Genomic DNA, 12,703 nt, shown 5'->3' with positions numbered 1-12,703 from the left:
AATCCTAAGAATGTATTTACATAACAATGAAAAGAAGTCAGGTGTTTAATTTGCAGTCACGTTTATTTGCAGTTTCTATACACACTTTCTAGGTAATCAAACTTTTCTGGTACATTATTTTGAGAGGGGTTCACAATGAAACTGTCACCATTTTTACTAAAAATAAATACAAGACTTAAAGTGTTGCACAGCTCTAAAATATACAAAGGCTTGAATTGAATGTAAACGTTGAAAACATCTTACAAAAGAAACCATTTTTGCAACAATTTAAAAAGTTCATATTTACAAATATTACAAAAATACAAAATGGATGCAAGTCCATAAACCATTGTCTTTCAGCCAGCATGAACTGGTTCTAGGACCAAAATAGTTACACTGTAACCTTCTTCATAGTTTTAAATCTTTGTCCTGATCTAGTTCTCTAAGTCTGCCACCCCTGCAGCAAATGTACTCACTGACTGAACTTTGGCAAGAGCAAACAGTGTGTTTTGTTTGCTACAACTAGTCCATGTCCTCTACTTAGCCAAAAAAAAAAAAACACAAAAAAACCCAAAACTCAAAAAGTAAGGAAAAAAATTTCCCCCACACAACACAGACATGTTGTAGAAACGTAAAATAACAACAACAGCAAAAAAATCAGCATCAGTGCAAACAACAGAGGAAAAGTTTGGATTGATGTTCTTCACAATACCTAATGTGTGTACCCTGCTTCAAGACGGCAGTGATATTGAAGACGGCCCTCTAAATCTTGGTCTTACATGCTATGTGATAAAGCCATGTAGAATATTCCAAATGACTAAGGAATTTGATTTTTTTTAAACTCAGTTTGTTACTCAGTACTCTTTTCCACAGTGAATTTTAAATCCATCTTTATTTGGGTGTCTTTTAAAATCTATGAAATATAAAATAGAGAAACTCTGCTATAGATTTTTAGAGTAAACAAAATAAGTAAAACTATATTATAAGGGTTAATTCTGTGATCATTACATATAGAAGGTATTTTATTGCCTCAAAATTCAAGTTGGTATGTATTTTAAAATATATATATGGTACCATTACTTAAGTTAATGTCAATAATAAGGAGGTGACATACTTGTTAAAGCCAATTCGTGTGTTTTCTGTTCAAGATTTAGAATCACTTTTAAAGCCCACGTACCTTTCTTTATACGCTTAAAAAACCCCTAACTACACAAAAGCCATACTGCAAACGAACTGCTTTTATGAAAATTACAAAATATCACCTATTGTGACTGGAAATGACTGTTTCTTATCGCATTTGTCTAAAAACCTTATTTTTAAAAGTTTGCCAAGTTTACTTTTCAAAGCATGAGGAAAAGTTATTTGTGTTCCCATGTGGTGTCAAACCACGCTGGTTTTCTTAACACACGGGTTCCAGTGAGAAATTATGGTCCATTTTTTCAAACCCCCAAACATTTTTCTTTTAGTAAAAAGTATAACATTTCGTAAATGTTCAAATGTACCCTTTACCAAGTAGCTTATCTATCCCAGCACTAGCAAACGCACGCGTGCGTGCACACACACGTTCTCCCTCCTCTACCCCGCCACCCCCAGCACCCATTTTACATACAAGGATGACAAGAAGTTAAACACAATTTGATAGTGAAGACAAATAGTAGAATAAGACAGCCTTTTTTTTTCTTTTCAAAGAAACAGAAACCCAACAGCAATCAGATTCTGTAATTCTCACTCTGTAACGTCTTAGAAAGTGTTTCTATTGAAAGACAGCATCTTCTTAGACCAGGCTTTTTCCTTCGTATTGCATGAATGAAACCAAACCACAAACTTCCTTTCACACATCCTACTTTCCCAAATACCACTTGCGTAAGCTTAAAGCCAGCTGCTTGTCAATTTCTTGGTAACTCTGGTATGTTCTATCGTTCTAATCACATTCTATTCTTTTATAGGCCATATCCCTTCTTAGTTCTCTACTTTCTACCTTCTCCCTTTCAAAACATATTCTAAGTACATAGCTGCTCATATTTCTGACATATCATTTTCAAACATTAGTATCAGTTCATGTTAAAATCAGAGGTGTAAAAACCATTTGCAGATTTCAACTTGTAAGTATATTTTTTTCAGTTTTAAGACAAGAAAATTCAAGTAATTTCAAGTAATTCAGCTTGTTTCCCTGCCTTCATTTTATCAGAGCACTTGCCCTGACATCTCCTTTCCCACCCACCACCCTCCCCTTTTGCCATCAAGCAAATAGAGTAAAATCAGACACTCAGTCATATGTAGCATTGTGAACCAGAGCTGTTCCCAGTTTAACAGAGAATATAAATAATGCATATACACAGACCTATTTCCCAAGTACATTGTTCACAGTGTCATTTCTGTTACTTTGTAGGTAGCATGAATCTCATCAGCACAGAGAAAGAGCTTCACTGAAAACTCATTGCAGGTACTTACTGAGAAATCCACAGCTCTGTGGCATGCTTATGGTTTGTTTCTGTTAGTTAAAGAACCTGGAGCTAATTGCTAAACTGTTTAAGGAGTCTAAAGATTATAGTCATTAGATTATGACTGTTTATGTCCCCAGTAGCCTAATATAGAATGTAACCTAAAATGAACTACTGTTTTCCCTACTCATTCTCTTTAAAGCAATCCATTGAAAAATTGAAGTTTAAAGGACACTGTCAAGTGCTGTTGTTTAGGGCTTTGTGTTGAGAATGATGATTTCTCTCATTGATTTCTCCTTTTTTTAAATCAAAAGCATGCTTTTCATTCTGTCCAAATTACCACATGGCAAATCACAGCCATGTGTTACTAATTGTTTGGTGCTGCAATCTGTCACCAAAATGGTTAAGTCTGAATTCATTATTTTAAATTAATCACATTTCAGTATATGACCTCAAGATTTCCTTTATTTGACCAGTTTAAAAATTCATATTTGATGTTTATCACTCGGAAATCATATTGGTGGACATTTAACTATGGTATTTGATATGAAAATGGTATTCACAGAATACAGTTATTACACTTTATCTGTTGTGTTCTATAAACAGTTGGTGTGTGGTAGATAATTGGCCACGTGTCCACTCGTCATTGATAAATCTATTTACACAGTTTTATCAAAAATATGGTATTTACATGTGTGTAGTTCTTTCTTCTAAATTTTGCTTTAGTTCATTTTAATGTAAAAAAATACCAAACCTCCAGAGTAATTTCATCTTCTTAAGAGTTATGACAGTGAGGGGTTTGTTTTCTGAATAGGTAGCTCTGGGAAAACTTTTTCTAGCTTTCATGAAAAGCAGACATTTTGAAATTCTTTATTATCAAAAGGAATGAGATTGGGTAAATCAAACTATGCTAAAGAAAAATATGAAAGACAGTGCAGCTACCTAGAAACGTGGGAAATAATCAAGAAAGACCAAACCAACTTCCCTTTGCCCAGCACGTCGTATTTAGGAACTCGCTGGTATGCAGTGGAGATGTGCTGCCTTCCCCCAGACTTCCGTTCTGCGCCTCCACCTCCATCACGTGACTGAGGTGCGGACCTTTGACGGCCAGCCTGGCACGCGCCACCTACGTGGAGCTCTGGGAGGAGCGGTCGTCATGCGGGCTGCCGTCCGAGTTCTCCGTTTCGCCCTCGGAGATGGCCTGCATGGGCGCGTTGTACAGCCTGCAGCGGACGCTGTAGCGGCTGCTGCTGGCCGCGGGGGGGGCCCGGGAGCGCCCCACCCTGGCTGAGGCCGACGTGGTGAAATTCTTGGAGGAAAAGCCTTCCGCGTTCACTCGCGGAGAGCATGGAGAGAGGGGGGACAGGGCTTCGGTTCCGGGTGCCCCCTGATGGGCCTCATGGGTGCTCTGGGGGGCCTCGGCCGTGAGCTCCCCGGGGGGTTTGGGCAGGATGGGGCTCTTCAGGATCTCAGTAGCAGACATGCGGTAACTGGAATCCGAGCGACTGCCTTTCTTGAGGAGTAACAGCTTAAACTCCTCATTCGACGTGTTGGACTTTTTGGCATTTCGGTAGATGAGGCCAGGGGACCTCTGGCTGTTCGGGGTGGTCACGTTGCTGTTGGGCGAAGTGACAGAGCCAGTGCTGATGCCACCGCCACCACTGATGCCGCCACCACCACCACCGAGGGAAGCTCTTGATTTACTTCGAACAGACATGTCCCCAGAATCTTTTCTTCCAAGTACTTTCCTCTTGGACCTTTTAAGAAAAGGAAAAATCTCAGCCCACGTACATTTTTTTCAGTGAAACTAAAAGTGTTTAGTCACATTCGTGCATCTCCTTAGAGAGCGTCTTGGTGCGCCCTGTCTGATCCGACACTCAGCGTAGGGGCTGTGGAGATGAGTAAGACACGTTCCTGACCTGGTAGCACTCACAGCCCTGGCCACGTTCTCCAGTAACCAGTGGACTTAAATTAGGTTTTGGAAATGACCATTTCAAATAATGACTAACATGGAGGCTAGAGGCTCTAGAGGGAGACCTGTTGGGAAGTTTTACAAGGATGTAAGAAAATACTGCTGACTCCTGCTTAGAGTGTAGGTGGTGAAGGACTGTCACTTTCTCTGCAATACAGATCAAATACTCTGATGTCTGGGGTTGACTTCCAACGAATACCAGAAGAACAAAGTGCATGGAGGTGTGGATGGGACAGGACTAGCCATAGGTTGGTGGTTGATAGCCTTGGGTGATGGATATGTTTCTGTGTGTTTGGAGGGGTTACGTGGTGCATTATACTATTCTGTCTACTTTTAAAATTCCACCATGTAAAAAAATGTCTTATAGGCTTTTCAAATAAATCAATCAATTTTGCCTGCAAATACCATTTTCCATAGCTGCCTAGGAACATCAACAGGGTGCTCCTCAGTAAACCAACTTTCCAGGAGGAGCTGAAAACCTAGACTACCTCTGGGGCTCTCCAAGCTCTCAAGAAAACAAAATCATTCCTGTCACTGTGAGGTACAGAAATAAAGAAGTAAATCCTACATAAACATAAATCTAAGATTACCAAACTCTGTAAGTCTGCGAAACCTAGGCACTCATCTGCCATCATTATTATTTCTTTTGATAAGTAAATAGGTGTAAACTTAGTGAATTTAGCCACTGAGTCAGCATGACTCAGTTCACTGATGAGTACTGGTAACACGCTTTCTCACCAACCTAAAAATCTATAGGTTCAAGAAAATGCCAGCTTTGCAGTTTGAGACCAGTCTGATTTTGGTTCTCCGAATGCTATGTGGTTGCTATCGTGTGTACGCCAGGGTCTGGCACTCCAGTAGGGTAGAAATTTCAAACTAATGTTTGGTTTTAGCATCTGCCATATTCTAGATACATGATATTTTATCATCAAAACTGAATCCGTGAGCTATAGGTATCCCCATTTACAGTAAAGGAATAGGTCCAGAGGTTTTAATTGACTCGAGACTGGAAAGGAAGTGGCAGCATTGGGATTCAGTTCCAGGTCTTTCTGACTCCACTACTTTCATTCTGTTCACTATTCCAGACATTAGCATTTCGTTCTTTGGGGTAAGAACTTGGCTCTTTACCTTACACAGAATTTAATAACTTGTCCTAAGGTTGGGGATCAAGGCAGGTGAGGGGAATATAATCAGGGACAGAGAAAAATTAACAAATGGTTCTTCACTCTGGGTGGAGGAATGTGCCTGCTAAGGTGTACACAGAAAGTGTTTCTGATTGGCTCCTTTAAAAAAATGTTGAAGAGCAGTGCTCTTTCTGTATGTGAGAACCACATCATCAGAAAACACAGGTTCCCCAAAAAAGTAGAAATCTGGGAAAAAACAGTGGTGTGCTGCTTGCTAAGAACCTGCTTCAAAAAGTGTTAACTTCATGAGGTAGACTAGACAGTCCCCAGGTTTTGTCTCTTGGGAGTCGCATCGAGGTCACTGAGGTCTAGTAAAGTGGGCAGTTGCAGTTGTGAAAGGAGCAGGCACCTTATGATTGGATAGCTCATCTGATATGGGTTCAGTTTCCAAGGGCAAGTTCCTGCTCTGTCTTCAGTCACAGGTTGTAAGGACTGTTCTGGCAAATAGGGACCTTGGTCACAGGGGTGCCAGGGGCAGTTGATAGAACGTGAATGGTCAGCATGGATGCAACGCTGTCCTGGAAAAGCAGCCCAGAGGATGTCCACTATTCATGGGATATGGAGCATTAAGTTTAGAGAAGGCCAGTGTTCTTAAAGAAATTTAAGTTTTAGGAAGAGAGGAAAATAGGGAGCAGTGATTAGTTGTTCTGAGCTATGAAATGGGCAGGTTTATACACTCTCTTGTCTCAAACTTGGGGCTCTGTTTACTGAGTCAACTTCCATTTCTCTCTGCCGGCATAGGAGTATAGCTTTGAGTGTGTTCTATAGGTTAAGAAATTACTTACAAGTCAGAGGTTACACTAGAGTTTGAGGTTCACTCTTAAATTACTTGATCACGGTTGTTTTCAAATAAAAACTTGTTCCAGAATGTCTTTCCTAGAGGAAAAAAACCAGCAGCTTCCCTCAGCAGTTCTTAAGAAAGTGTCTCAATTGAGGTCTGACTATATGTAAAGCCACGTATTTCCCAACTTGAATATGAGTCTATCAATTTGATTTGGAAAAATAACTTTGCTTTGCTTTCTTCTGTTTTTTGCTGAATGTATTACAAATACACAAGGCTTTTCGATATTTGCATTTGATGAGAGGCACCATAAGAAGCAAAACCTTTGGTACTGTTGCCTTACCTGTGAATGACTGCGAATAAATCCTCAGTTGTTCGAGGTTTGTTTGGAGACACGAACACACTTTCTGCTTCAGCCTGAGAGTCTTCACTTAGTGGTGAAATCATAGAGTCATCACTCGGTGACGATTCTTAAATTAAGAACAAAAGCATCTTTAGGAAGAAGTTATCCAGCACGCTGCTGGGCTTCACTGACTCAGGGAACAAATAAACAATAGTTTTGTGAGTGTCACTTTTGAAAATGAAAGAGCTAACTGTCACACTTACTCTCGATAATAAAAGCTTTTATCTCAATTGTTTTAATAAGTGAAAAGAAGTAGTGGAGGGAAATCAACAACCAAGGTAGTACCATGTATGAGGAATGTAAGAAAGAAAACCTTCGAGAAGTGCCAAGAGACACCTTTCCATTGTGACAAAGCATCAACAACTGACCTTTCAGTGAAACCTCATCCACACTTCCTTGGGTCTCCTCTGCTCCGCTGTTATCAGAGGCACTTTTGGCTGAAAGGCCTGAAGCAACAGTTTCCAGCTCAGAATGTTTTTCAGGGCACGGATTGACAGCTGATACCTCCACTTCATAGCTGATACTCCCAGGCACTTTGTCATGGTGGCGGCTCATCCCGAGTTGATGCTTAAGTTGATTGCTTTTGTCTGTGGCTCTGGTTGGTGAGTTTGACTGAGAAGTGAGCACATCCGCAGGCTCAGGGTGTGCAGCCTCCTCCCGGTCAACGGAAGGTGCCTTCTGGACCTGTGCTGGGGCTCCATCTGGACCGGCTCCACATTGTCGTATTTCACCATCCAGATCATTTGGGCGAGCAGCGGAGACCCTCTGAAATTCTTCTGTGGGAAGGTTACAAGTTTTACTTGGTGTGTTTTCTGAAATAGGCTCACTCTCCATATGTATTTGGTCTTTTGTGCCGCTTGAATCTAGAAGAGCAGTACCAGCTGAGGTTACCATTTCTGGATCACAGCAATTCTTCACATCAAAAGTACGGTTTTTTTCTAACTGTAGTTTATCTGGTCCTGTCTCCGCTGCAGAGGAGTCTAAAAAGGACAGTATGGTGTCTTCAGTGGAGTACTGACGTGATACTGATTTCTTAGTCATATGTGGCCTAATCTTACCTGGAGACACAGCAGCCATTGTGAGAGTGCTTTCCTCTAAGTAGGGGAGATCTGTGTTGTTGCCTTCTTTTTGCTTAACTTCTTCAGACTTACTGATGCACCTAAGGTTAACAGATTTCAGGACTGTCGGTGTAATTGCAAGAGACGGTGGAGGATTTGACCTCAGGGTTTCTCCTATTGTGTTCTGCTTATTATGAGTGAAAACATGCAATGGGTGACGGTGGTGGAATGGTTTATTCAAGACATTATGAAGAGCACTTAGGTCAAGATGAGTAGGAGGTATAATTGGAAGTTCGAGATCTTTACTCAGTGATAGAGCCCCATCTTTTAAAGAGGGTTGCTGTAGTGAGGATTTCCTTTCTGGGACTTTGGGTTTTCTTTTGCTACCTCCAGGAGACAATGGACCAGAAAAGAACGCTGTAGGGAAAGAGGATGTTGGTGTTTCAGACTGGCTTGAGTAGCCGCTTGATGGAGACGCCAGGCCAGCCAGCTTTTCTGGTGATGCCAGTTTAAACTCGTTGTCAACAGAAGGAAGGGATGGGGTGGTGGCTCTGGATTCTGACTGGGATGTTTGGGATTCAGAGCTCTCGGGAGATTTGATGCATTCAATCACTGTGGTACCCGTAGCAGTGCTTGAATTAGATAAAGATCTATAAGGATCATTTGTTTTCAAGTCATTGAGAAGCCAGAGGTCTGCATAGTGAGTTGATTCAGCACCTTCTTCTTTGAATGGTGGAATATCTGAGGTGTCTAACGGAGGTTCCTTAATACCATGTTCACTCTGGCTCATCCAAGAAGGCTCCTGCTTGGTGGGAAGATTGGCATTTTCCACTCGAGAAGGTGTGTTGGAGAAGTCAAGAGGCAGCTTCATTTCCCTGGAACTGTGAGGCAGGAGTTGGCCACTGCTTATCTTTGGTTCTTTCTTCTCAGAAACATCTGCATTTCCATCGGGCTTCCTCAGCGATGAGCTCCGTTTAGGTGGGGTCGGCTTTGCCTTTGGTTTCCTGAAGGAGATGCTCGGTCTCCCCTGCCTCCTGTGGTCTAAGTAGTCCTGCCAGGCACAGTCTGGAAGAGTGGGAGGACCCCCAACACCCTGGCCATTCTCTGGGCCCAGGGCTGCATAGTGACAGACATAACTCTTACCACCTTTGAGACCACAGTCAAAGTGCATGGAGGTGTAGTATCCTTCTGTGTCCACCGAGAAGTGAGAGCTCGTGTCTGCTTTGTCTGATGGAGACTTTTCCAGAAAGCTGTCATAAGTGGCCATGCTTGTGAAGCTCGGGCAGCCCAGGCTGTCTGCTTTGGGGCGCTCAGGGCTAAAGTCCTGGCGGCAGGAGGCGTCATGATGGTGGTGGAGGTAATTCCACTCACTATCACTCGTGTTGCTGTTGTTGGGGTCATCCAGCAGGTCGGCCACAGTGGAGGTAAAGGAGCTGGCCCGGTGGCCTCTCACTTTATCCAGGTGGTCATTGTACTGCTCTGTCACGAAGACACTGGTGTCCTCATTAGCATGAGGGGCCGTGTTTAGTGACAGCTCCGAGTCACAGTGCGAGGAGCCAGTGAGGGGAGGAGAAGCTGCGGGAGGGATCGTCTCTGAGGTCTGTGAGGGGCACGTGGAGCTGCTCCCACTCCAGTTGCCACTGGATGACTGGTGGTCATCCTTCTGGTCCATGTGGCTGCTGAGGAAGACGCCGGCCGTGGAGATGCAGTGGATGGGACTCCCGAAGGTGTCTGAGTTGGAGGAGATGTCACAGCTGCCAGAGTCGGCAGCCATTCGGGACAGACGTGACCTCCCTCTCTCACCTAACTTGTGCTGAGGGCTGTGAAGATGCTGAGAACAGGCCAGGCCCAAGGCAGGCTGGTGTTCCTGTGCACTCGGGCTGCTGGGGGCCTCGCTGCAGTCATTTAGGGTTCTTTCTTGGTCTCCCACGAAAGGTTCCCCCTCTTCGTATGCTGAAGGTTTAGCACCAACTTTGGGTTCAGCATCCCCACCTCTGTTGCCCTCCCTGGGAAGGCTCCGAGATCTTGTGCGGCTGCTCACTGCAGTAGTAAACATGGTGTCGCCTTTGTCTGCCAACGCAGAAATGTTACCAGCAGAATGAGAAAGGGAAGCAGCAATGCTTTGACCCCTCTGAGCTCTGATTCTCCTTCTGGATGGGGCGGCTATCAGAATATCCTCAGTTTGGCACTCCGAGTCCCTGGTTCCAGACCTCCTATTGACAGTGTTGGAAGGGTCTGGATTTGTGTGCACGATCACATTCCTTTCCCTGGCCACGGGCGATTCATCAGAATCTAGGGCACATGGAAAGTACAGTGAGATATTTTATACATTGACAGATGAACAGACATTCTGAGACATGTCCACAAATCTGGGTGCTGGCATGTTGGAGCTCTCTCTCTATACACACACACACACACACACACACACACACACACACACACACACACACACACACTATATATGTATATATATACTAAGAGAAGATAGGCTTTTAGATCTTTTGTGAATTCTTTCTCTTCACGATCAAATTAGTTTGCTCCAATAAGTGTCTACTGTTTTTTTTTTTAATGAAAATACATCTTATCTTCTTGGCTACTATTCACTTTTATTTCATAATATAAACATAATGAAATAAAAATAATATAATTCATTATATGAAATAAATGTCTTATTTACAAGAGATGCTATCATAATAATAATTTTTAAAAACCATAGGAAGAGATATCTTAAACACATTGAACAGAAAAAATAGGAAAAATGTCACCAAGGGTGTCATATAATCAGTATTCAATATTTAATTGAGTACCCTTGAAATTTACCTTTTAAAATAACTAATGCCATAAAAGTATATCTCTCTTCAAATAAAAATACTCTTCTAAAATTAAATCTTGTTAATTTTTACTCATAATTTCCACCTTACTAAAACTTTTAAAAATTAGCAAAATATTATATTTCAGCCGTAAAACCTGAGCATATATGCCTAAATCCATAAGGTCAAACCTTCACAGTAAAGAATGGAGATTTAAAAAGTAATACTACCTGGCTTACTGAAAACAAAACACACACCATTTCAAAACTTCTACAAGTTACAATGTTGACTATTTTTAAGGAAGCTGGTTAACGGCTTCTATTTCATCTCCTTACAGTCGGCACCAGACAGAACGCTAACGAACGACAGTTTTATACCACACCTATTTCTTGTTGGACTCTTCTGGGGATACCCGAGATGGTTTTCCTCCTCCTCAGTTTTCGTCTCCGCTGTAGGACGGATTGTGAATGAACAAGAGAGCAGCGTATACTAGCCTCTCTGTCAAAACCAACTCCTGCAACCCACAAATAGGTCTCATTAGCCTTCAGAAATGCCAAACAGATTTTCATTTGCTTGGAACAGAGTGATATTTATTGATAGGAAGTAAAGAGTTTGGATTAAGCCTGTGAGCAAATATAAGGGAGCTCTTATTCAGCTCTTATTTAAATTATGTTGCAATACATTAAGCTTTACTTGCAAATGCAGCTCTGCACAACAGCTTGCACTGCCAAAAGGAACAAGCAAAGAAGGAAAATCAAAAGAAAGAGGAGTGAAAATAACATCAAAGAATCACTCTCAGACAGAAATGGCTCCTTAAGGACTTACAGCCCCTAGTTACTACTATTTACTGGCCTATTTCTGGTCTTTCTGAAGCTGATATCTTTGCATAGTAGATCCATAGCCAAGATGTTAACCTGAATTCATTCAGCTAACATATCCTGACCTGTTTCTTCTTTAAAAGCATCATTGTGAGGTTTTTTTTCCCCCTCAACCCACTATGCCCAAGCCCTATATACACACACATGCTGTGAGGGAACAGCAGCCTTGAGATGTTTTTCATATCATCATGTAACTCTGGCTGTTTTCTCCTGCTGACTAAATTGGACACATTTTGGTTTAGCACCAGTATCTTATCAGTATAAAATAAAAATACAGTCTTCAGTTCTTCACTTAAATGGATCTACCTTGTGTGCCACCTGTAAATAAATCTGGAATTCCCGGTCCGTACAATGTGTGTCTGTTTTCTTTGGTAAATACAGGAGGCAAACCATGATGCTTATTAGTTTCTCTCTCCATAATCACGTTATTGACATGCTACATGCAGTCCTATCAAAACTAGAATGATGAAGGAGGAGGTGAGGAGCTCAAACTCCTGTCTGGCCCAGGCACGCACCATGAATTTTTCAGAGTGAGCTTTGCCTCGGAAAGCCATAAGCTAAAAGTGCTTTGGAATCTGGTTGCTTCATCATTTATCCTGACTGTTAAACATGGGGCAGAATGGCATGTTAAACCTTGGTTCAGCTATATAATGAAGCAGTTTGTGTTCTGCTTAGCTTCACAGTGACAACAGTTTCTAGAACTCGTGTTGAAAAATCTGCATGAGAAATCATATGATGAATAATTACAGTACTATTGGAGAATTCATACTAATGAAATTTTCCTTTCTTAGTTCCAACCAAAGATTAAAATCCTTCACTCTAATCATGATAATTATGTATCATATGGCATACAGACACAGATATTTTGTGTTACGTGGACATAATTAACAACTTTCTCATTAAAGCTCCTGAAATTAACATATAATCTAGACTTTAGTCTGAGAGTTCCTGAAATAAAGCAGAAGTAAAGATCTTCCCTTCTCCTGAATCACAAGACCCATAATCAAAGGACTAAATTTGAAAACCAGATTTTACTTACAGTGTCATGAAGAAAGCGGGTGCTGCTAATAATCAGATGTTCCCAGAACTGAAAGTTAGTTTAAAAGGGTGCCAAAATGATCCATTTTGACAGCTGAACTCCCCTAAGCCATCTCATTTAGCTTATGGAGATCAGATAAAGTGCCCATCCTTAGAACA

At 41.7% G+C, this 12,703-nt stretch overlaps 1 protein-coding gene across 2 annotated transcripts in view; it reads right to left on the bottom strand.

Annotated features, from left to right (window-relative positions):
- Positions 1-50: 50 nt before the first annotated feature.
- Positions 51-12,703, bottom strand: part of NHS (NHS actin remodeling regulator) — a 337,575-nt gene continuing 324,922 nt past the window's right edge. For both annotated transcript variants that reach the window (XM_072956295.1, XM_072956296.1), the window contains exons 6-9: positions 11,011-11,142; positions 7,129-10,110; positions 6,701-6,827; positions 51-4,177 (exon numbers count right to left, since the gene is read on the bottom strand). In XM_072956295.1, coding sequence (XP_072812396.1) covers positions 3,547-4,177; positions 6,701-6,827; positions 7,129-10,110; positions 11,011-11,142 — 3,872 coding nt within the window. In that variant the 3' untranslated portion in view covers positions 51-3,546. The remainder of the gene's footprint in view (positions 4,178-6,700; positions 6,828-7,128; positions 10,111-11,010; positions 11,143-12,703) is intronic.

Source organism: Vicugna pacos, chromosome X (genome assembly GCF_048564905.1).
Source record: "Vicugna pacos chromosome X, VicPac4, whole genome shotgun sequence".
Lineage (NCBI taxonomy): Eukaryota > Metazoa > Chordata > Mammalia > Artiodactyla > Camelidae > Vicugna > Vicugna pacos.
The sequence above is the reverse complement of the archived record's forward strand: the minus strand, read 5'-3'. Positions and strand labels throughout refer to the sequence as shown.